This window comes from Carassius carassius, chromosome 22, assembly GCF_963082965.1.
Source record: "Carassius carassius chromosome 22, fCarCar2.1, whole genome shotgun sequence".
NCBI lineage: Eukaryota > Metazoa > Chordata > Actinopteri > Cypriniformes > Cyprinidae > Carassius > Carassius carassius.
The window spans coordinates 387,501-410,983 of record NC_081776.1 but is presented as its reverse complement, the minus strand read 5'-3'; the positions used below and the strand labels follow the sequence as shown (position 1 = coordinate 410,983).

General features: G+C 37.1%; 1 protein-coding gene across 3 annotated transcripts in view; it reads right to left on the bottom strand.

Moving 5' to 3' along the window:
• LOC132098608 (leucine-rich repeats and immunoglobulin-like domains protein 3) overlaps positions 1 to 23,483 on the bottom strand; it is a 49,301-nt gene continuing 25,818 nt past the window's right edge. The window contains exons 4-19 of one of the 3 annotated variants that reach the window (XM_059504672.1): positions 18,766 to 18,900; positions 13,585 to 13,728; positions 13,369 to 13,512; positions 13,137 to 13,280; positions 12,088 to 12,231; positions 11,905 to 11,985; positions 11,407 to 11,478; positions 11,251 to 11,322; positions 11,014 to 11,177; positions 9,848 to 10,177; positions 8,836 to 9,117; positions 7,629 to 8,087; positions 6,382 to 6,540; positions 5,433 to 5,573; positions 5,186 to 5,362; positions 1 to 241 (exon numbers count right to left, since the gene is read on the bottom strand). In XM_059504672.1, coding sequence (XP_059360655.1) covers positions 177 to 241; positions 5,186 to 5,362; positions 5,433 to 5,573; positions 6,382 to 6,540; positions 7,629 to 8,087; positions 8,836 to 9,117; positions 9,848 to 10,177; positions 11,014 to 11,177; positions 11,251 to 11,322; positions 11,407 to 11,478; positions 11,905 to 11,985; positions 12,088 to 12,231; positions 13,137 to 13,280; positions 13,369 to 13,512; positions 13,585 to 13,728; positions 18,766 to 18,900 — 2,713 coding nt within the window. In that variant the 3' untranslated portion in view covers positions 1 to 176. Of the gene's footprint in view, positions 242 to 280; positions 475 to 3,640; positions 4,107 to 5,185; positions 5,363 to 5,432; positions 5,574 to 6,381; positions 6,541 to 7,628; positions 8,088 to 8,835; positions 9,118 to 9,847; positions 10,178 to 11,013; positions 11,178 to 11,250; positions 11,323 to 11,406; positions 11,479 to 11,904; positions 11,986 to 12,087; positions 12,232 to 13,136; positions 13,281 to 13,368; positions 13,513 to 13,584; positions 13,729 to 18,765; positions 18,901 to 23,483 lie in introns of those variants that run through there. The other 2 variants (XM_059504670.1, XM_059504671.1) reach the window with 2 other exon arrangements.

Below are 23,483 nucleotides of genomic sequence, written 5' to 3'. Positions count from 1 at the left end.
CATAACCACAGTCCATGAAACTAGATGACCAGAGAGTGTTTTTGTGTGGAATATGAACTACCGTTGTGATACTTTATAAGAACGACTCATAATCAGCTTCACTGTGTGTGAAAGAGCAGCTTGAACATTCTTCTGAACGTCTGCGAGTGACGACAGAACGCTCGTCTCTGGCTGAATCACTGCTGTGATGAACGTCTTTGTGTTTCTGAAGCTCTCGCTGGCATCATCTGAATCCGAGCGTCTGGAAAACATCAGGAGATCTTTGTTATGAGAGCCAGTGTGATGGCAACTCAAATCAACTGCATATTGACTCATTTCTGGAGTCTGATTTCTTCTTGGATTGTGCTAATTTGGCTTGGAAGCGGGACGAGAGAATCAGTATATGTGAGTTGGCTGAGCTCCGATAAACCAACAGAGGAACGACTGTGAGCCCATAAAAACCTCTTGAGCGACTCTTCTGGGTGGGCCGTGGATCTGGGGATGAAATCACTGATGATCTGCAGAGGGAAAGTGTTATGTGTTCATGCAAACATGATCTACACGACGGTTTCAGTGCACATGAACCGCTCAAACCATGAAGCTTTGACTGACACTTCAGATCCGATTCAGTTTTCCACTAGTCTGTGTCTGTCACATGCTTTAAAAGTTCAAGATTCATATAAATGTAACTAATATTTGGTAAACATTCTCAAAACTTCGTTCCTGAATGATTCAACATTTTTGAACAAATCAAGTGAGTCAATGATTCATCAACCCCTTCATGAAGACAGTAGCGATTTGCTTCCTTTGCAAATGATTCAACGTTTTTGAACAAATCAAGTGAGTCAGTGATTCGGTGACACTTGAAATAAAGACAGTAGTGACTTGCATTGCTTCCTGAATGATTCAGCATTTTAAAATGAGTCAAGTGAGTCAATGATTCATCAACCCATTCATGAAAACAGTAGTGATTTGCTTTGTTTGTAAATGATTCAACTTTTGAACAAATCAAGTGAGTCAATGATTCATCAACCCATTCATAAATACAGTAGTGATTTGCTTCGTTTGCAAATGATTCAACATTTTTGAACAAATCAAGTGAGTCAATAATTCATCAACCCCTTCATAAATACAGTAGTGATTTGCTTCGTTTGCAAATGATTCAACTTTTGAACAAATCAAGTGAGTCAATGATTCATCAACCCCTTCATAAATACAGTAGTGATTTGCTTCGTTTGCAAATGATTCAACTTTTAAGTGAGTGAGTGAAGTGACATTCAGCCAAGTATGGTGACCCATACTCAGAATTTGTGCTCTGCATTTAACCCATCTGAAGTGCACACACACAGAGCAGTGAACACACACACACACACTGTGAACACACACCCGGAGCAGTGTTCATTTATGCTGCGGCGCCCGGGGAGCAGTTGGGGGTTCGATGCCTTGCTCAAGGGCACCTAAGTCGTGGTATTGAAGGTGGAGAGAGAACTGTACATGCCCTCCCCCCACCCACAATTCCTGCCGGCCCGGGACTCGAACTCACAACCTTTCGATTGGGAGTCCGACTCTCTAACCATTAGGCCACGACTTCCCTTCAGTGAGTCAATGATTCATCAACCCCTCCATAAAGACAGTAGTGATTTGCTTTGCTCCTGAATGATTCAGCATTTAAAATGAGTCAAGTGAGTTGATGATTCAACGACTCATTCAAAAAAATGAACGAATGAATGAATCAGCCATTTCTGTTGAATATATGAATCAGTAACTTACTCACTGAAAAAGCGACTTGCCGCCACCTACCGGTGGTTTTAGTTTCATATCTAAAGTAGTCCTATAACTAAACTCCATATTTGTACAATTAATATATCTTATATTGAAGGCATTAATAACACACCAATAATGGAAATCCTAGAAATCCATTTCAGCTCAGTTTTCGTTGATTGTCCTTCATCTGCTGTTATAGACACAAACAGAGTCTCCTGCATGTTCAGAATCAGAGCAGAACTGGGCAGAAAGACGCTCTTTTCCTCTAAGGATCAGTTAATGAGAGAGAAACGACTCCGCCAGTCATCGATTTTCTCCACATCTGCGTCCACGCTGCAACATCTGGCAACAATGAGGACTTTGAAGTTCGCTATGTCTGGCAGTGAGATAAGAGACAGGCATGTGAAATCCATTTGCTGTGCTTAGTCACAGGATGGGAGGTAAACTCTGGGCTTCAGCAGATCTGAGGTCAGCCGCTCGATCGCCGGGTCACGTTCAGAGGAGAATCCAGCTCATGGTGACCGCTGGTGGTCTGAGAAATAGCTGATTTCCTGTCTAGTTTTCACTGGAGCCAAAATCAAAGTGGGGGAATTATTTTGGAATTCCAGTCGTTCTCATGATTTCTGCCAGGAAACTCTTTGTTGGCTTCTCGGCTCGAGACGCTTTGATCAACACGCTGCGTTCGTGTTTAACGGCTTTAAATACCTGCTGCATGGAAATACATGTGCAGCAACTCCATGTCATCGGCCTGTTCTTACTGTGAATGGTCCATCAGTGCAGGGGTATAATAGTCAACTAAAAATGAAATATTAAAACCATAAAAAATTTTACTTGAATATTAAGTGAAATATAAAATTTCAGCTAGTTGCCAAGGCAACATTTCTCATTTTAACTTAATTTAAATACTAAAAAAAAAAAAAAAAAAATTAAGTACTAAACATTGAATGACCCTAAAATGAATGAAAATTAAATGCATAATTTGAAAACTAAAAATGGCAAAAACAAAATCCCTAAATGAAAATATAAAAATGGTTTCTAAATATTAAAATACAAAAAAAGTACTAAAATAAATGAAAAAGATTTACAAATTCTTGAAAATTAAAATTGAAAATTAAATGCATAATTTGAAAAATAAAAACTACAAAAAAATGACAAAAAAAAAAAATAACTAAATGAAAATATAAAAACTTATTCTGAATATTGATTTAAATACTAAAAATAAACATTTAAAAAATACTAAAATAAGTAAAAACTCTATACAAAACATTTATGCAAATAAATACCTAATTTGAAAATATTACTAAAAATGACAAAAACAAACAAAAATCTTTAGATGAAAATATAAAAACTTATTCTAAATATAAATGTAAATACTAAAAAAAAAAAAAAAATTAATTCAAAATAATAAATGCATCATTTGCACAATTTGTTGACAAAAACAAATATCACTAGATGAAAATATAAAAACTGATTATTATTATCAATACTAAAAAAAAGCACTAAATTAAATAAAATGTTTTTTAAAGATCCTTGTCCTCTTCTAATAATTTATCAAATTAATTTATGCAATTCATCACGGGTAAAATCAAATCCCATCCTGTTTTTGCATGCATGCATTTGACAGACACTTTCATTTAAAGCAACTTTCACTGCATTCAAGATCTAATCCCTTTACTCGAATGCATTTCCTGGGAATCGAACCCATGACCTTGTTTGAGAATCATCTTCTTGTCAAACATCGGTTTTACTCGATTCTCTCCGAATTCGATTATTGTGATGTTTTTATCAGACTCCCATTCTGACGGCACCCATTCACTGCAGAGCATCTGTTACTGAGACACTGATGCGATGCTACATTTCTGTCCCATGAAGAATAAAAGCACATGGACACAATCAATAAAGACACTAGCGCTCGTGCGTGTAGCAGCTCACGGGAATGTTTATTGTGTACTCGTCTGTGCAAACCGTGCTTTATTCAAAGCCAAAGCAGAATAATCATAAACAGATCTGGAGTTAACTAGTATATGTGACTCAGGCAAGCGTACATTTACAAGAAAAGAGTACGAAAAATAAGAGTCATATTTACACTTAATTTACAAAATCGTATAAAATGCATATAATCTGTTTTTCTGTACAAACGTGTCATTTACATTCAGTCGCAGCTCCTTTCTTGAGGTAGAGAGCGTTTGGGGTTTTGTGGCGGCGCTAAGAGCTCTCTATCGTCCTGTGATCGAACGGCTGCTCGTAAACGCTCGCCTGCTCCTCGTCCAGGTCTGTGTCGGTGTGAAGCGATGCGAACAGATTCTGCTGAAGACTGACTGCGTTCTGAGCGCTGAGCTCCTGTGGCGCTTTCCCAAACGTACCTGAGACCACAGGCACATGCTTTCAATCACGTCTCATCCAATCAGAGTTATCAGATCATGCACTCACTGGGAGTCAAACCCAGGACCTTGATGTTGCCAGCTTTACTGTTAAGGTCTCTGACAAATGCAACTATTGATTATTAAATTAATAAAAAAAATAAAAAAAAATTATACATATATATATATTTTTTTATTTTTTATTATTAATTTAATAATTTACTCCATCTACAATGAAAAATACTCCTAAAGCATTTATTAATCTTAGTGTTCATTTAAACATTCACTAATGCATTGAATTAATCAAGAGTTGCATATATATATATATAAACATGAAAATATTAATTTAATAAATTAATTTCATTAAATTACAATAAAAGGCATTTTCTTCTATTCTACTATTGTTATAATGAATTATTTATTATGATTTAAAATGCATTTGAACACCGTTTTGTAGTTTAATGTTGTGTAATTTAAGTATAATCGAGATACTACTATTAATATACATTTTTATATTTTTAATTTTAGTTTATATTTTATTAAGTCTTTTGTAATTTTTATGCTTTTTTTCTACAGTTTTTTATTAATTTTATTTGAGCTTTGGTTTTATTTATTTTACAAAAAAAGTTACAACTTAAAAGAATAAAAAAAAAAAAACATGAAATGATGTCTCGGAAAAACCATAATTTCAAGTTCCTATAATTTTGCACGAATATTTTCAATCAGTTTTTATTTTTAAATTTTATTTTAAATGTCAGTAACTTATGTTTTGTGTTTTCTATTAATTTCTAATTTAGTTTTATTTAGTTCAGTAAAACAAGTTACAACTAAATTACAATTATTTTTAAATATTATACATTTATTTCACATTACAAAAATATTCTTAGGGTTTTGTAGCTTAATGCTCTGATAATGAGTTTAAAAACATATTTCCGTTTATTTTTTTTAATAAACAAAACATTTTTATTAAATAAAAAAATATTTTTTAATACAAAAATGTAGTTGTCGTGCATGAAAAGCATAGGAGTGTAATTTGAAAGCATTTCTTGTGCTCACTGTAGATAATATCTGCTCAGACTCACCCATATATGACCCCGAGGAGCCCAGGACACACTCTCCTCTCTCACAGTCCTCCGCACAGGAAGTGTCTCCCAGCTGCATCACCATGTGATCGAAGGACTCGAGGGCGGAGCCGCAGGGGTAGAACTCACACTTCCTGCCGCAGGAGGAAGTGGCTCCGACCGGCCGCTGCTCTGACGCTGCACGAGAGAAGAAGAGGTCAGGATTAATCCACACAGAGGCAGACGGGACGGTCTCAATGTCTCTCACCGCTGAAGGAGTCGGTCAGATCAGGGCTGTAGCGCTTGCTCCGTCTCAGCAGAGAACCCATCGGCCCGTGATAATGGCACAGCAGGGGGTCGATCGCCGCCTCCATGTCCGCCTCACTTCCTGTGTCCAGCTGGCAGAGGCCTACGAGACGAGGAACGCTATTACAACAGTGAAAATACTACACATAGCTCCCCCAGTGTATATAAACGTATTACGGTAAAATACTGTTAAACGTACAGCTCCTGTAAGTCAACGCTTAATTGTGAAATACCTAGAAACACATTTGGTTGTTCCCTTACTAAATATATATACAAAGAAAAATAAATACGATGAGCCATACAAGTTTACAGTAAAACACTGTACTGTAATACATTTCGGAAAAAGAACAAGGGACATTTTTTATTGCGGTTACTGTTTATTCTTCGTTTTTTTCTTGTTAGTTATGTGCATTGTTTTATGTTATCAGTTGAGCTACTATTATAGATTTTTTATTATTTGTACTTTTCATTTTTTGGTTTGTTTTTGCCGTATTTAGGTTTTTTAATATGTCTGTCGTTTTTATTAATATTTTGAGCTTTTATTTGTGTGTTTCACATTTTTTTAACGAGTTTAAGTATTTAAAAAAAAAATATTCATACGTAAATAGTTTTTATTAATTCAGTTTTTTTTTTTTTATTCATTCACATGGTTATTTTATTAAAATGAAAAAATAAAAATACAAATATAAATAAATCAGAAATGTTGCTTTGGCAACTATATCAAATTAAATATATTTTAAAATATATATAAAAAAAAAAGTAATATATATAATTTTCCAAGTAAGTAATTTTGTTGTTTTAATTAACTATAACAAGCCTAGTCTCTATATTGTAATGGTAATCTGTTAAAACACTACTTCAGTATTGTGTATTTTTAACAGTGCGTTTCTGTGTGTATAAAGACGTCTTACTGCTGATGTCTTTGGGCGGCATGTAAAGCCCCCCGATGGAGGAGCTGATGTACGGATGGCTGCCGCCGCTCTCAGACGTCATGTATCCGTCCTGATGCTCCGCTAGCGTTCCCTGAGACGACAGATAGCTCGGGATGTCCGTCGGGAGATTCGTCTCATCTAAACACGAGAGAGAGAGAGAGAGAGAGAGGGACACAGGGTTAGCAGCGTTAAACATCACCGATGCATTAAAACCTGCGGCCCTATGAAATCTTTTTTGTTGTTGTTGTTTTCTTTTCAAATTTTTCTGGATTCTATTTTTTTTTTCAAATTTTCTCGACTCCCTTTAAATAGTTACATCACATTTTATTAATCCAAAAGCATGTCTAATTAATTAAAATCATGAATGCTATACATTTTTACATCAATTTATTAAAAGATTTAACATTTAGGGTGCCCTCATTTTTTCTCACCTTATTTTTTTATTGTTTTATTGTTTAGCATGTTTAGTTATCAGAATGCATAAAACAACTAACTTTATTCATTTTATTCTCAAGTAAGTAGCCTTAAGAATTTTTTGTGTGTATTTACATTTACATTCTGGCTATCAAATGCAAGCACAAACGTTTTTTTAATTTGTCTTTTAATTATTGAAAACTAAGTGAAGTTTATTTTCTAGCAAACATACGGAATCTACTATTAAAATTAAAACGTGAAAAATAAAGTTTGTCTTCAATTCAATGTCTTCTAATCAAACCGGACTTTTATTTTGACGGGTTGCTGTGAATACCTTTACAGTTCTGTGCATGTGATATAAAGCTAGTTTTACTCCAATCAAACAGTCTATTAAAAAAAGCTATACGTTTTCACAACAATTTATTAAAGATTTACAAAAATTACATATTTAGGTTAATTAATTTTTTTTTCTCACCGTATTTTTTTATCGTTACCAAATTCTGTTTTAGCATGTCTAATTATCAGAACGCATTAAAAATTTACTTTATTCATTATATTCTTAAACTAGCCTTGAATTTACTATTAAAATTAAAACGTGAAAAATAACATTTGTTGCATTTTATTCTAGGCACAATGTCTTCAAATCAAACCGGACTTTTATTTTGACGGGTTGCTGTGAATACCTTTACAGTTCTGTGCATGTGATATAAAGCTAGTTTTACTCCAATCAAACGGTCAGATGCTCCTGAAGTGACTCTCAGAGCATGTTACGGCTCTTTATTAAAAGCGTGTGATGTGGGGTCAGGACTGGCCTGTGTTGGTGACGCTGCAGTCCTCGTTGCGTCGGCGCGTGTGGTAGATGATCACGACCCACACCAGCGAGGTTCCCACCACGCAGCACACCACAGCGATGATCACGATGCCCACCGTGGTCCAGCCGTCCTCCTCCGGCCCCAGAGCCCCGCCGGACGCCGGCCCCGACTCACAGTTTGGGTTGGGCAGGACGGCCAGACGCAGGTTCCCTCGCTCCGTGCCCAGCGGGTTGGACATCTCGCAGGTGTAGGTCCCTGCGTCTCCGTCCGCGGCGTCCACGATGATCAGCAGCTGGTTTGCGGCGGCGAAGAAGTGTCTCTCGGTCGCCTGCAGCGGACTGTGGTCTTTGGTCCAGTTGAGTCGAGGCGGAGGACTTCCTCCAGCGATACACTGCAGCACCGCGGTCTCGCCCTTCACCACCACACGGTCCAGCAGCGGACGCAGGAACGACGGCGTCTCTGCGGAAGAACGGGACGGCATTCCATCACACACAAAGATCTCATCCAGAACAACCACTAAAATAAATCTTCACTAAACATTATTCGTAGCACCTCGCATCTAATAAATCTGTCATTTTTGTGCTCTGTCACCTTTGATGTGTAAAAGTCACAGCTTTCAATTTTTGTAAATGTGGGTTTGGTTTGTTTTTTTTTTTGTTTTTTTTTAACGTGTTGTGAAAGATCGCTATATAATAATAAAAAATAAAAAAAGTTTTTAATTACATAATACACACAAAAAAAAAACTAAATATTTTATGCATGCATTAGAAGACACTAAAGAAAGTTTTGGAGGAAAACAGAAAAATATATAAAATGATTTTTAAACATTAGATACAGCTAGTGCTAGTAAGTTATGTTTGATAAAATTTTGAATATATTACTATATTACATTACCTGTTAGTGATGTCTTTATTGTTTAATTGTTTAATGTATGTTTGATTATACTTACTTGGACATATATATATATATATATATATATAATATATATTAAACTGTTGATAGAATTTTAGCATTAAGTTTTTTAATAAATATATTAAACCGTTATATTATACAAGTAGGTTTCTAGAAAAACTGCCTTTTGAATGATTTCTATGCATTACATTTGATTTTTTTTTTATTTAGCATACAGTCTTTCTTTTTTTTCGTTATATATTTTAGTTTTTAGCTACTTTGAATATTTAATTGAATATAATTGTGATCCTGTTACCTAGCACTGTTAGCGTAGCGTTAGCAGAGACGGCTCCAGCTGTGTTCTGTGCAGTACAGCTGTAGACGCCGATGTCCTCCGTCTTCACGTCCACGATGAAGAACACGTCGTCTCTGGGCATGACGTGCATCCGGCGCTCGCGGGCCGCAGGGAAGTCTGTGCCTCCGTCCTTCTGCCAGGCGATCTGAGGAGACGGGTGTCCGCTAGCAGCACACTCCAGACGCGCGGTGGCTCCGGCGCGGATCGTCAGGTCCATCGGCTTCTTGGTGAAGAACGGCAGCACTGCGGGGGGGGGGGGGGGGGTGGGTGGATGGGTAACAGATGAGGGACCGTTTTCACAAACTCAAGGGAATCTAACTTTTGCAATGTTAACACATTTGGGACAGTAAGAAAGCAGTGTTTTGTTAGGAAACAAAATTATTATTACGTTTTAAGGGAATGTATGGAGGACCGTTATTACGCCATTATTACGACCCGGGAATGTATGGAGGACCATTAGCGTCAAAAAATATTTTGTAAAATTCTCAATGTTTCTATTGGTCAAAAAATGGTGCAAATATGTGTAGCCTTTTCCCCCAAACTGCACACAAGTTGGTTTATAAACATGAATATGTCACACATAACCACCGCAGCATGAAATATTCATCTGTAAGTCAAGGTTTATTCATTTCATTTAGTTTGAAAACTTTTTACAGTAATATTTATGTTGATTCGTTTGAGCAATTACGAGTTATAACTTTAATACGATGATATATTCAAATAAAATTTCTTATCAACAAAATATTTATATATATATATATATATATATATAATTTTGCATGAACTACACCAAAAATATATTAAGGCTATATATATATATATATATATATATATATATATACATATATATATTTTTTTTTTTATGTTTTAATGCCGGTAAGTTCTTAGAAATTTCATGCAATGATATATTAAAATAAAATTTCTCATCAACATAAAATAATTAAAATACAGAGTCTGTTGTGGGAACTCTTACTGTGGACGGTGAGTTTGGCTTTGGTGGAGTACGAGGAGCCGAAGTGGTTGGAGATGACGCACTGGTATCTGCCCTCACTAGTGAACTCCACGTGGCGCAGCTGCAGTGTGGTGGTGTACTCGGTGACCTCGCTGACCTCTCCGGCCGGAGAGCGCAGGTGAGCCTGGTTGTGGATCTCAGCGTCGTTCAGGATCTCGTTGTCTTTCTTCCAGGCGAAGGTCATCGGGGAGTCGCTGGAGCTGGCCGCAGAGCAGACGAACGTCACGTTGGTGTCTTTGATGGCTGATTGTGTCTCGGGCTGAACGGTGATCTGGGGTTTGGGGAAATCATCTGCCAAGCACAGAAATATCAAACATGAACCGTTTTTTTTATGTTTTGTCTTGTCGATTTTTTGCATATACTATTTTTCAACATGTTTCTGAAAGAAATCTCTTCTGCTCACTGAGGCTGCGTTATTGAAATTAAAAATACGGTAAAAACAGTAATATTGTGAAATATTATTACATTTTAAAATAACTATTTAAATATTATCCCTGTGATGCAAAGCTGAATTTTCAGCATCATTACTCCAGTCTTCTTTTAATTTATTCTAGTTTTATAAACAATACAGTAAAAACAGTAATATTGTGAAAAAGTCTAAAAAAGTGTTTTCTGTGTCAATATATTGTGTATATATTATTAAATTTTATTATTCCTGTGATGCGCAGCTGAATTTTCACCATCATTACTCCAGTCTTATTTTAATTTATGTTTGAATTTATTTTAATTTGATAAAAAAAATACGGTAAAAAACATTATATTCTGAAATATTATTCCAGTCTAAAATAACTGTCTTCTATGTAGATATCTGTTATAATGTAATTTATTTCTGTGATGCGCATGTGAATTTTCATCATAATTACTCCACTCTTATTTTAATTTACGTTACAATTTATTTTAATTTTGTCAAAAAATAGTATCTATAACATTATAAATGTCTTTACTGTCATTTTCATCAATTTAATGCGTCCTTGATGATTAAAAGTATTCGTTTATTTCTAAAACAAGAGACACAAACACAGTTTTTTTGTCAAGTTCACAACCGTTTTGGTTGTAAATGTGAAAGGAACAGCTTCTGTGCAATTTCAAGAAACGGAATCATGAATAAGATCCCAGAATGCACTCACCGCACACAAACTCTTCCTGGGCGACGGCGAAGACGCTTTTGCCCTTGAGCAGATGTGGATGGGCGCAGCTGGCGTTCACCAGAGGAAGGAAAGCGTGCTCGGCCACCCACGGAGAAAACCACTTGAGCTGGCAGTCACACAGCAGACTGGAGGTGTTCAGGTGCCTGACGAGACGAGAGAGAGACGTGAACAATCACCGCAGGTTCACGAGCGGCTTTAGTACAGATTCATACGTACAGCTCTGCTAGCGTCTTCATCTGAGAGAAAGCGTTGGCTTGAACCGACATGATGGCGTTGTTGCTCAAGTCCCTGCATGTGATGTGAGGACAGAACAGACGTTTAATAATCATGCATCATCACCAAACGTCTCAGATCTGAAAGAGAGACTCTCACAGCTGCTCCAGCGTGTCCAGGCCTGCGAAGGACTTCCTGGTGACCGATCGGATACGATTGCCTTGGAGGAACCTGGAGGAGCGGGAAAACGAATCACACATCGATTTTGGCTTTAGAAAGAAATATTTTGATTCTTTTTAAATTCAATTATACTCTGAATATGAATCAGTCGTACAACCGATTCGTTCAAAACGGCCAATGAGTCATTGAATCAGTAACTCAACTGATTCACTCAAATGACTGATTCATTCGGAAACGAAGCAAGCGACTCCGAATCATTGACACACTTGGTTAACTCGACTAATTTAATTAAGCAATTTTCATTTGCAAAATTGAGCAAAACAGACAACATGAATATAAAATATAAAAGGGTAATGTTTGTGTCATATCTTGAATTTTAGGTTCAGTTGTCGTCCTGTTCATCAGTGTAAGATATCACATGTCTCTAGGTCAAATGCGTTGAATTTGTCCGCTCTAAATACGTGTAAGATGACTCACAGTTTCCTCAGATTGTCGAGAGCAGAGAAAGGGCCGTTCATGTCCTCGACGGTCCACGAGATCTCATTATACTTCAGATCTCTGGAGGGCGCGAGGAATCAGAGAAACCAGTTAAAATCCACATCTGGAGAAGACGAGTCGTAAAGCTAAATAAACAGAATTTGAAATCTGAGACGAACTCACAGCGTCTGCAGGTTTGCGAGGCCTCGAAACGCTCCGTCAGCGATGAAACTGATGCGGTTGTTTCCGATGTGGAGCTGCTCGAGGACACCGAGTCCGACGAAACTGCCTTCCTCCAAACGGCTCAACTGGTTCCAGCGCAGATCGCTGACAGATAGAGAACCAAAATACTGAGATTCAACAAAACAGCAGCCAGAAGCTCTTTCATTTATTTTTTTGTTTATCCTACTTACTTCAGCCGCTACGGGTGATCATATCAATAACTTTTAATCTTTACAAGAATATCAGAATCATGCAATGAGCAAGTCTGCGTTTATTAGACACTTAATAATATCACATCAGTTTGTGCTTTCAGAATCGCCGAATCTGCTGCGGTCGGTCCAGCACATCTGCATCCTGAACCAGGAAGTTGGTCACAGATCACACGGTAACCAGTTAAACCGTAACACCGGAGAGCGCCAGGATGTTTTCCTCGGAGGTGATCGTGCATCGCAGTTGTGCAGCCGTCATGAACAAAGGACCATTTTATTTGGCCTCTGTTTAAAGTATTCCCATACTTTTGATAACCGTGGTCTGTTTTTGTGATAGAATGCAACTTTCTCCAACGACTTAAAATATTAAGCTTCGTTGTTTAAAACAAGAAAAAAAAATCTGCTAACGTGGCATGTTTTCCCTTTGAATAAAGATTACATTTCTCATGCATCGACAGACACTGAAAAAGTAAATCTTGATTTAAAAAAAAAAACAAGACAAAAACACAACGTTCCTGTAAAATGCACTACGAATATCTTTGCTTCTTTTACAATTTCAAAACTTTTTTTTTTTTTTTTTTTTTTACAGTGTAGTCTAAAAATACTTAAAATAGAAAATAAAAAGCGCTTAAACTTTGTCTTTAAAATGACCTAATGTCAATGTAAACAGAGCTCGACCTCTCAAAAACAAAACACTGAAAAAAGACTGATGTGAGAAAACGACCGCAGAAGAGCAACACGTTTCCCGTTTTCCCGGTCTGTACTTAAGCATGGTGGGACAGAGAGGTGAGGATGACTCACAGCTCAGAGAGTTTCTGGCAGGACTCCCAAGCGTCTGGTTTGATGCGGCTGATGGCGTTGTGTGACAGATGCAGCTGCTGCAGCGTCAGGAGGCCGTAGAGCCAGCCTTTGCTCACCTCCGTCAGGTTATTGTGCTCCAGCTGCCTGCTCTCACACACACACACACACACACATCACACACGAGTTCTGGATTAAACATGAGCTCGTCGTCACACGTGTCCGCTCCACTCACAGGACTTCCATGTTGTTCAGACCCCAGAAAGCACCGTCCATGAGCCGCCTGATGCCGTTCCTCTGGATCTTCAGCGAGCACAGGCCGTGGAGCCCGTGGAACGTCAGACCCTTGATGCGCCGCACACGGTTCCTGCTCAGCTCTCTGTCACACACAAGCACAGCGGTCAGGAACAAGCACGCCATGGCAGGAGACGGACGAGAGCGTGTCACTTACAGGTGCTGCAGGAGCGGAAGAGGAAAGATCTTGGGCGGGATGGAGCTCAGGCGGTTTTTATTGAGCTTTAACACCAGCAGCGAGCCGGACAGATTACTGAAGCAGCCGTGCTCCAGCGTGGAAATACGGTTATTATCCATTAACCTGAAGAAGAAACACAGCATTGCAATCCTGTTGATATGCAGGGAAACATTTTGGTCGTGTAATGTTGCTTACCTATATCATATATTATAATTCTTTTCATTTTTCAGTCTATAAAACTTTGTGTGTGTGCTGCTGAAATAATTTGTTTTGTCTATCTCTCTCTCATGTAGACAGGCTGCGCTAGCCTCATCTGACACGACATAAGTCTCTGTTTACACTGAATGTTTAGTATAGTCTAAACTAGCTTAAACTAGTCTAAAGGAGCATAGACTAGTCTAAAAGAGCTTAAACTAGTCTAAATGAGAATAAACTAGTCTAACAAAGCATATACTTGTCTAAAAGTTCTTAAACTAGTCTAAAGAAGCATATACTTGTCTGAAAGAGCTTAAACTAGTCTAAAGAAGCATAAACTAGTCTGAAAGAGCTTAAACTAGTCTAAAGAAGCATATACTTGTCTGAAAGAGCTTAAACTAGTCCAAAGAAGCATATACTTGTCTGAAAGAGCTTAAACTAGTCTAAATGAGAATAAACTAGTCTAACAAAGCATATACTTGTCTGAAAGAGCTTAAACTAGTCCAAAGAAGCATATACTTGTCTGAAAGAGCTTAAACTAGTCTAAATGAGAATAAACTAGTCTAACAAAGCATATACTTGTCTAAAAGTTCTTAAACTAGTCTAAAGAAGCATATACTTGTCTGAAAGAGCTTAAACTAGTCTAAAGAAGCATATACTTGTCTGAAAGAGCTTAAACTAGTCTAAAGAAGCATAAACTAGTCTGAAAGAGCTTAAACTAGTCTAAAGATGCATAAACTAGTCTAAAGAAGCATATACTTGTCTGAAAGAGCTTAAACTAGTCTAAAGAAGCATATACTTGTCTGAAAGAGCTTAAAATAGTCTAAAGAAGCATAAACTAGTCTGAAAGAGCTTAAACTAGTCTAAAGAAGCATATACTTGTCTGAAAGAGCTTAAACTAGTCCAAAGAAGCATATACTTGTCTGAAAGAGCTTAAACTAGTCTAAAGAAGCATATACTTGTCTGAAAGAGCTTAAACTAGTCTACATGAGAATAAACTAATCTAAAGAAGCATATACTTGTCTGAAAGAGCAGAGCTTAAACTAGTCTAAAGAAGCATATACTTGTCTGAAAGAGCTTAAACTAGTCTAAAGAAGCATAAACTAGTCTAAAGAAGCATATACTTGTCTGAAAGAGCTTAAACCAGTCTAAAAAAGCATAAACTAGTCTAAAGAAGCATATACTTGTCTGAAAGAGCTTAAACTAGTCTAAAGAAGCATATACTTGTCTGAAAGAGCTTAAACTAGTCTAAAGAAGCATAAACTAGTCTAAAGAAGCATATACCTGTCTGAAAGAGCTTAAACTAGTCTAAAGAAGCATAAACTAGTCTAAAGAAGCATATACTTGTCTGAAAGAGCTTAATCTAGTCTAAAGAAGCATAAACTAGTCTAAAGAAGCATATACTTGTCTGAAAGAGCTTAAACTAGTCTAAAGAAGCATAAACTAGTCTAAAGAAGCATATACTTGTCTGAAAGAGCTTAAACTAGTCTAAAGCAGCATAAACTAGTCTAAAAAAGCATATACTTGTCTGAAAGAGCTTAAACTAGTCTAAAGAAGCATATACTTGTCTGAAAGAGCTTAAACTAGTCTAAAGGAGCATATACTTGTCTGAAAGAGCTTAAACTAGTCTAAAGGAGCTTAAACAAGTCTGAAAGAGCTTAAACTAGTCTAAAGAAGCATATACTTGTCTGAAAGAGCTTAAACTAGTCCAAAGAAGCATATACTTGTCTGAAAGAGCTTAAACTAGTCTAAATGAGAATAAACTAGTCTAACAAAGCATATACTTGTCTGAAAGAGCTTAAACTAGTCCAAAGAAGCATATACTTGTCTGAAAGAGCTTAAACTAGTCTAAATGAGAATAAACTAGTCTAACAAAGCATATACTTGTCTAAAAGTTCTTAAACTAGTCTAAAGAAGCATATACTTGTCTGAAAGAGCTTAAACTAGTCTAAAGAAGCATATACTTGTCTGAAAGAGCTTAAACTAGTCTAAAGAAGCATAAACTAGTCTGAAAGAGCTTAAACTAGTCTAAAGAAGCATATACTTGTCTGAAAGAGCTTAAACTAGTCCAAAGAAGCATATACTTGTCTGAAAGAGCTTAAACTAGTCTAAATGAGAATAAACTAGTCTAACAAAGCATATACTTGTCTGAAAGAGCTTAAACTAGTCCAAAGAAGCATATACTTGTCTGAAAGAGCTTAAACTAGTCTAAATGAGAATAAACTAGTCTAACAAAGCATATACTTGTCTAAAAGTTCTTAAACTAGTCTAAAGAAGCATATACTTGTCTGAAAGAGCTTAAACTAGTCTAAAGAAGCATATACTTGTCTGAAAGAGCTTAAACTAGTCTAAAGAAGCATAAACTAGTCTGAAAGAGCTTAAACTAGTCTAAAGATGCATAAACTAGTCTAAAGAAGCATATACTTGTCTGAAAGAGCTTAAACTAGTCTAAAGAAGCATATACTTGTCTGAAAGAGCTTAAAATAGTCTAAAGAAGCATAAACTAGTCTGAAAGAGCTTAAACTAGTCTAAAGAAGCATATACTTGTCTGAAAGAGCTTAAACTAGTCCAAAGAAGCATATACTTGTCTGAAAGAGCTTAAACTAGTCTAAAGAAGCATATACTTGTCTGAAAGAGCTTAAACTAGTCTACATGAGAATAAACTAATCTAAAGAAGCATATACTTGTCTGAAAGAGCAGAGCTTAAACTAGTCTAAAGAAGCATATACTTGTCTGAAAGAGCTTAAACTAGTCTAAAGAAGCATAAACTAGTCTAAAGAAGCATATACTTGTCTGAAAGAGCTTAAACCAGTCTAAAAAAGCATAAACTAGTCTAAAGAAGCATATACTTGTCTGAAAGAGCTTAAACTAGTCTAAAGAAGCATATACTTGTCTGAAAGAGCTTAAACTAGTCTAAAGAAGCATAAACTAGTCTAAAGAAGCATATACCTGTCTGAAAGAGCTTAAACTAGTCTAAAGAAGCATAAACTAGTCTAAAGAAGCATATACTTGTCTGAAAGAGCTTAATCTAGTCTAAAGAAGCATAAACTAGTCTAAAGAAGCATATACTTGTCTGAAAGAGCTTAAACTAGTCTAAAGAAGCATAAACTAGTCTAAAGAAGCATATACTTGTCTGAAAGAGCTTAAACTAGTCTAAAGCAGCATAAACTAGTCTAAAAAAGCATATACTTGTCTGAAAGAGCTTAAACTAGTCTAAAGAAGCATATACTTGTCTGAAAGAGCTTAAACTAGTCTAAAGGAGCATATACTTGTCTGAAAGAGCTTAAACTAGTCTAAAGGAGCTTAAACAAGTCTGAAAGAGCTTAAACTAGTCTAAAGAAGCATATACTTGTCTGAAAGAGCTTAAACTAGTCCAAAGAAGCATATACTTGTCTGAAAGAGCTTAAACTAGTCTAAATGAGAATAAACTAGTCTAACAAAGCATATACTTGTCTGAAAGAGCTTAAACTAGTCCAAAGAAGCATATACTTGTCTGAAAGAGCTTAAACTAGTCTAAATGAGAATAAACTAGTCTAACAAAGCATATACTTGTCTAAAAGTTCTTAAACTAGTCTAAAGAAGCATATACTTGTCTGAAAGAGCTTAAACTAGTCTAAAGAAGCATATACTTGTCTGAAAGAGCTTAAACTAGTCTAAAGAAGCATAAACTAGTCTGAAAGAGCTTAAACTAGTCTAAAGATGCATAAACTAGTCTAAAGAAGCATATACTTGTCTGAAAGAGCTTAAACTAGTCTAAAGAAGCATATACTTGTCTGAAAGAGCTTAAAATAGTCTAAAGAAGCATAAACTAGTCTGAAAGAGCTTAAACTAGTCTAAAGAAGCATATACTTGTCTGAAAGAGCTTAAACTAGTCCAAAGAAGCATATACTTGTCTGAAAGAGCTTAAACTAGTCTAAAGAAGCATATACTTGTCTGAAAGAGCTTAAACTAGTCTACATGAGAATAAACTAATCTAAAGAAGCATATACTTGTCTGAAAGAGCAGAGCTTAAACTAGTCTAAAGAAGCATATACTTGTCTGAAAGAGCTTAAACTAGTCTAAAGAAGCATAAACTAGTCTAAAGAAGCATATACTTGTCTGAAAGAGCTTAAACCAGTCTAAAAAAGCATAAACTAGTCTAAAGAAGCATATACTTGTCTGAAAGAGCTTAAACTAGTCTAAAGAAGCATATACTTGTCTGAAAGAGCTTAAACTAGTCTAAAGAAGCATAAACTAGTCTAAAGAAGCATATACCTGTCTGAAAGAGCTTAAACTAGTCTAAAGAAGCATAAACTAGTCTAAAGAAGCATATACTTGTCTGAAAGAGCTTAATCTAGTCTAAAGAAGCATAAACTAGTCTAAAGAAGCATATACTTGTCTGAAAGAGCTTAAACTAGTCTAAAGAAGCATAAACTAGTCTAAAGAAGCATATACTTGTCTGAAAGAGCTTAAACTAGTCTAAAGCAGCATAAACTAGTCTAAAAAAGCATATACTTGTCTGAAAGAGCTTAAACTAGTCTAAAGAAGCATATACTTGTCTGAAAGAGCTTAAACTAGTCTAAAGGAGCATATACTTGTCTGAAAGAGCTTAAACTAGTCTAAAGGAGCTTAAACAAGTCTGAAAGAGCTTAAACTAGTCTAAAGAAGCATATACTTGTCTGAAAGAGCTTAAACTAGTCTAAAGAAGCATATACTTGTCTGAAAGAGCTTAAACTAGTCTAAAGAAGCATATACTTGTCTGAAAGATCTTAAACTAGTCTAAAGCAGCATAAACTAGTCTAAAAAAGCATATACTTGTCTGAAAGAGCTTAAACTAGTCTAAAGAAGCATATATTTGTCTGAAAGAGCTTAAACTAGTCTAAAGGAGCTTAAACAAGTCTGAAAGGTGACTGACACAGTGAGCTGATGTTAGACTCCTGACAGTTTCTGGAAAGCAGGTCAGATGAGAACAGAAGAAGGACTCACAGGTTTTTCAGAGGAAGAGGAGGAAAAGCCCCGGCGTGAACCTCCATAATATTGTTGTTGCTAAGGTCCAGCATCTCCAGTGCGACCAGCGATCCGAGCCGCTCTGCCGAGATCCTCGAGATCCTGTTGTTTGCTCTGAAAACACAAGAAGAGGTTATTAAAGAGAGATATCTGCGCACAGGTGAATAGCGTCGCTGCTCGCCTCTCAGCAGCACAAAACCGCCGTTGGGTTCAGAAGTGTGTTATTTGGTTTATAAGGTAATTGCTAACAAGGTATTTAAAAAAAAAACCCTGGCAATTACGCGGATGATGAAGCCCATTCCCTCAGTGAAAACACCGCTGACAAGCCCAGCAATTTACCAAGCTGCACGCCTCCTAAATTGCAGTCCAGGAGCTGCTTGTTAGAAACACGGAGGACACAGAGCCGCCTTTGTGTGTCAGACGTGCTGAAAACATTCCCTGGAATCACAGGTCTAAAGCTTCAGACAGTCACACACACACGGCTTGAGTTTATACGGCTGAAATTGAGCGTAACAGAATATATTAATATATACTGACAATGAGCTTAAACTAGTCTAAATGACCATAAACTAGTAAAACGGAGCATAAACTAGTCAAAGTTTGGCTTAAATTAGTCTACAGGAGAATAAACTAGCCTACAAAACTAGCATAAAAGAGCTTAAACTAGTATTTAAAAGGTGAAACTAGTCTAAAAGGGTTTAAATGAAACAAAAGCAAACTAGCTTAAAAACAAACTAAGCTTAAACTCCCTGAAAATTCTTCATTAGTCAAGAGACAAGAACTTAAAACTTAAAATATAGCCGTGCAACATGCAGATCTATATATATTTATATAAATGTGTGTGTGTGTGTGCCATAAAACACACATTATTTTCAATGTTTCTGTTTCTCATCTTCAGCTCAAGGCAGAAATCTGAACCTCTAATATTCCTCGCTCTCGTTTAAGAAAAGCCCACAGAGAAAAACAAACACCTTTAAAAAAAAAAAAAAGCATTAAACCGTTGTGTTGAGCGGTGCACAGAGGCATGATGGGAAGGCTGTGCTTTTGTGAAGTGAAGGAGGAATGAGTCTAAGGTGTTGAGAGAGCGAGAGATAAGACGCGAGACGTGCCAGAGCAGATCCTCTGGAGACACAGACGTGTGAATACAGCATCCGACGCAAAACAAGGAAGTCGAGAGGAATGTCGAGAAGCTCATTTATGAACCGTCTCTGACCACAAAACCTCTTTATATATCAAAAGGGTGTCCCTCAGATTGAAAAAACAGCAAAGACGTGAGGAATGTCAGTCTCGATTCTAGTTCCTGTTTATTACCTCAGTAATTCCAAATGAAGAGCCATAAAATAACCAGACACCCACACTTTCTGTGTCTTCAACATCTGCTGAGAGCGTGTGTGTGTGTGTGTGTGTGTGTGTGTGTGTGTGTGTGTGTGTGTGTGTGGTATCTCTCCCTCCTCCTCAGTTCAGACAAACAAGCAGCTCATTGTGTCTTTCTGCCGCACACCTCAAATTTGTTCAACACATTTTCTGCAAATAAGGTTGTTATACGCCGTTAGTTTAATCAGAGTCAGAGCGGTTATTTTTAGCGCCGCGAGCTAAACGACAAACACGCGTGAGCGTTATATATGACAGATTATATGTAAAACACTCACGGTGAGATTGTTTCCACAAAAAGTGTATGTGAAAGCAGCGTTGGTAAAGTTTGGCACGTCAGAACATCATGAGAGTTATTAGACGCTCGCTGGATTTCACAACACCGACACTTTCCACACCGCGAGTGTGTGTTTGTGTGTGTGTGTGTGTCTGGCAGATGAGACTAAAGGAAAAGAAGTGAAGTTGGCTCTGAGATGAGCAGAGAAGAGCTCACACACGGTCTGAAACACATTCAGTTTCAACATATTTTCCTCATGCGGTAAAGATCCTGCTGCGGATCATTAATGAGCGAATCCTTTCACATCAGCACTGCACTTAATACAGCTTCAGATTCAACGGAAAACATTGGGATTCTCAGTCACTGTGTGGTCATGATTATTTCCAGATAATCCAATCAATTAAGTGTTTTACAATTATTAAATTCATGCATTTATAGCATTTCCACAATATGGACAGACGCAGACAGAATTACTGAATCTAGGGCTGCAACTAACGATTATTTTGATAATCGATTAATCTGTCGATTATTTTTACGATTAATCGGTTTATGTACTTAAATTTGAGTTTTTCCCATTTTTTCCCCCCAAGTAAATTATTAATAAAGGGTCTTTATCATTCAGCATAGATTTTTAAGAGATTTTAACCATTTTGCACTGTCATATCTTCATCAAAAATATACCTGGAGTTGTTTTATTGTGTTAGTAATCCTTTGTCAAACTCTTCTGCAATCAGAACACTGACCCATACTCTAGCAAATTTCACAAGGAGATTTCAAATAATGTTTTCACCATGGCAGTCCTTAGAGCTCCTAAAGTAGTTTAACATCCCGAACAAAGCTTATTAAGGAATCTTTCAGAACATATTTTCACGAAGAATAAGGATAAAACAGAATAAGATTGCAGTGCGTTGTATTTTATTATTTACTGGGAAACAGCTTTATAGCTTATGCTGTGAAATTGTAAACCATCCTTCGAATAAAGTGCCAATGGCATAAAACCTGAATGGAACTCACAATTTAAAGTAAAATCCATCAGAAGGTTGTCCAGAAAAAAAAATTGGACACACACAAAAAACCTGCTGTGTGAAAAAGAGCAGTGAATACTTATATATTTATATTAAATATCTTTAAACATTTACCTCTCTCATTCAGTCATAATTAGGCTGCACGACTGAATTATGAACTGGTAAACGACAAACTGATCACAGAACATGTTTGTAAAGCTTTAAATGTTAACTGTTAAAACGCAATGTTATCAGCTTTTACGACTAAACATTTGCAAACAACATTGTACTGGAGAATCTGCACGAATAAAAGTCTTAGGGGCCGTTCACATATCGCGCCTAAAAACGCGTGGAAAACGCTAGGCGCACCGCTTTCTCCTTCTTTCCAAAGCGCTCGCGCAGAAGCGCCCCTGAGGCGTCTACCGTTGCTAAGCAACAATGAGGCGTTCTCTCCTTGAAGACGCGGAAATTTCAGCAAAGGATAAATGGATTTGATGCTCTAAAAATCGCTTGCAGTTGCTCTGCTACTAAATTTATTTCAAAATGGAAATCCATATACAACTATGATCAGCTGTTCCTTCATCTTGGCTGAGCTTTCAGCATTGTTACGGGAAAGGATGAAGCTGATTGGTTAGTTCTTGTCACATGACCCGCGGTGCGCTTGCCCCATTCTGAAAAGTTGAAATGTTTTTAACTCGATGCGGTGCGGACGTGCCTGGAAAAACGGGCGCGTCGCGACCGCGTCGCTTCCATTATGAGCGCGCATACTGCGCGCCTACATTGGAAATAACGAACATGAGCTCGCAAAAGACGCGATATGTGAACGGCCCCTTAAACAGTTCAGTAGTGCGGAGTTTACAGGTTAATCTTCTTTGAAGGTTCAAAGTAAAGTACTCCCACATCACGCTGAATGCTGCAGAGATGCTGTTTGGGAAGCACGTGACATAAAACGAGGCCAGCTATTGGCTATTGGCTACTTCTCCTGCTGTACTGGCTGAGTAAAACCTCCGGTGGCTCATTACTGCCACACTTTGGTCACCGCAGATTTGAAATATGCACGAAATGAGCCGCTTACGGCAAATAAGTTATTAAGCAATGAATCGATGACTAAATTAGTTGACAACTATTTTAATAATCGATTTTAATCAATTAAATCGATTCGTTGTTTCAGCTCTAACTGAATCATAAAAACTGAATTTACAGCCTCACACGTAATGTTATAGATTTTTGTCAAAAAAAAATTATGAAACAAAAATCTGAAGTAGGGTCGTGCAATTAATCAAACCGTGATATAAAACATTTCAAAGGGCCCTATTATCATTCAATTAAATCATTCAATTATTTTTATAACTCAGACAAGCTTTTTGAGTGCAAACTTATTTTAACCATTAAAATGGAATCCAGAACCTTTAAATGGAAATCCAGAGGAATTTGGGAAAAAAGAATTTGGGAAAGATTTCATAGAAACATCCAAAGAGATTCTTCCCATTTTCTCTTTTTGTTTGGAACCAGATGAATATAAACGTCTCATTCTGTCAAATTTAGTTGTTCTCAAGTGCAAATAAAACAGTACTGCTCGCTGATAAACACATTAATACAGCTGACACAGTTTTACTGTTGCATACGAGAGAGAGAGAGAGAGAGAGAGAGAGAGAGAGACAGAGAGAGAGAGAGAGAGAGAGAGAGAGAGAGACAGATACAGAGAGAGAGAGACAGAGAGAGACAGAGAGAGACAGATACAGAGAGAGAGAGAGAGAGAGAGAGAGAGAGAGAGAGAGAGACAGAGAGAGAGAGAGAGAGACAGAGAGAGACAGAGAGAGACAGAGAGAGACAGAGAGAGAGAGAGAGAGAGAGAGAGAGAGAGAGAGAGAGAGAGACAGATACAGAGAGAGAGAGACAGAGAGAGACAGAGAGAGAGAGAGACAGATACAGAGAGAGAGAGAGAGACAGAGAGAGAGAGACAGATACAGAGAGAGAGAGAGAGAGAGAGAGACAGATACAGAGAGAGACAGAGAGAGAGAGAGAGAGAGAGAGAGAAAGGCTAC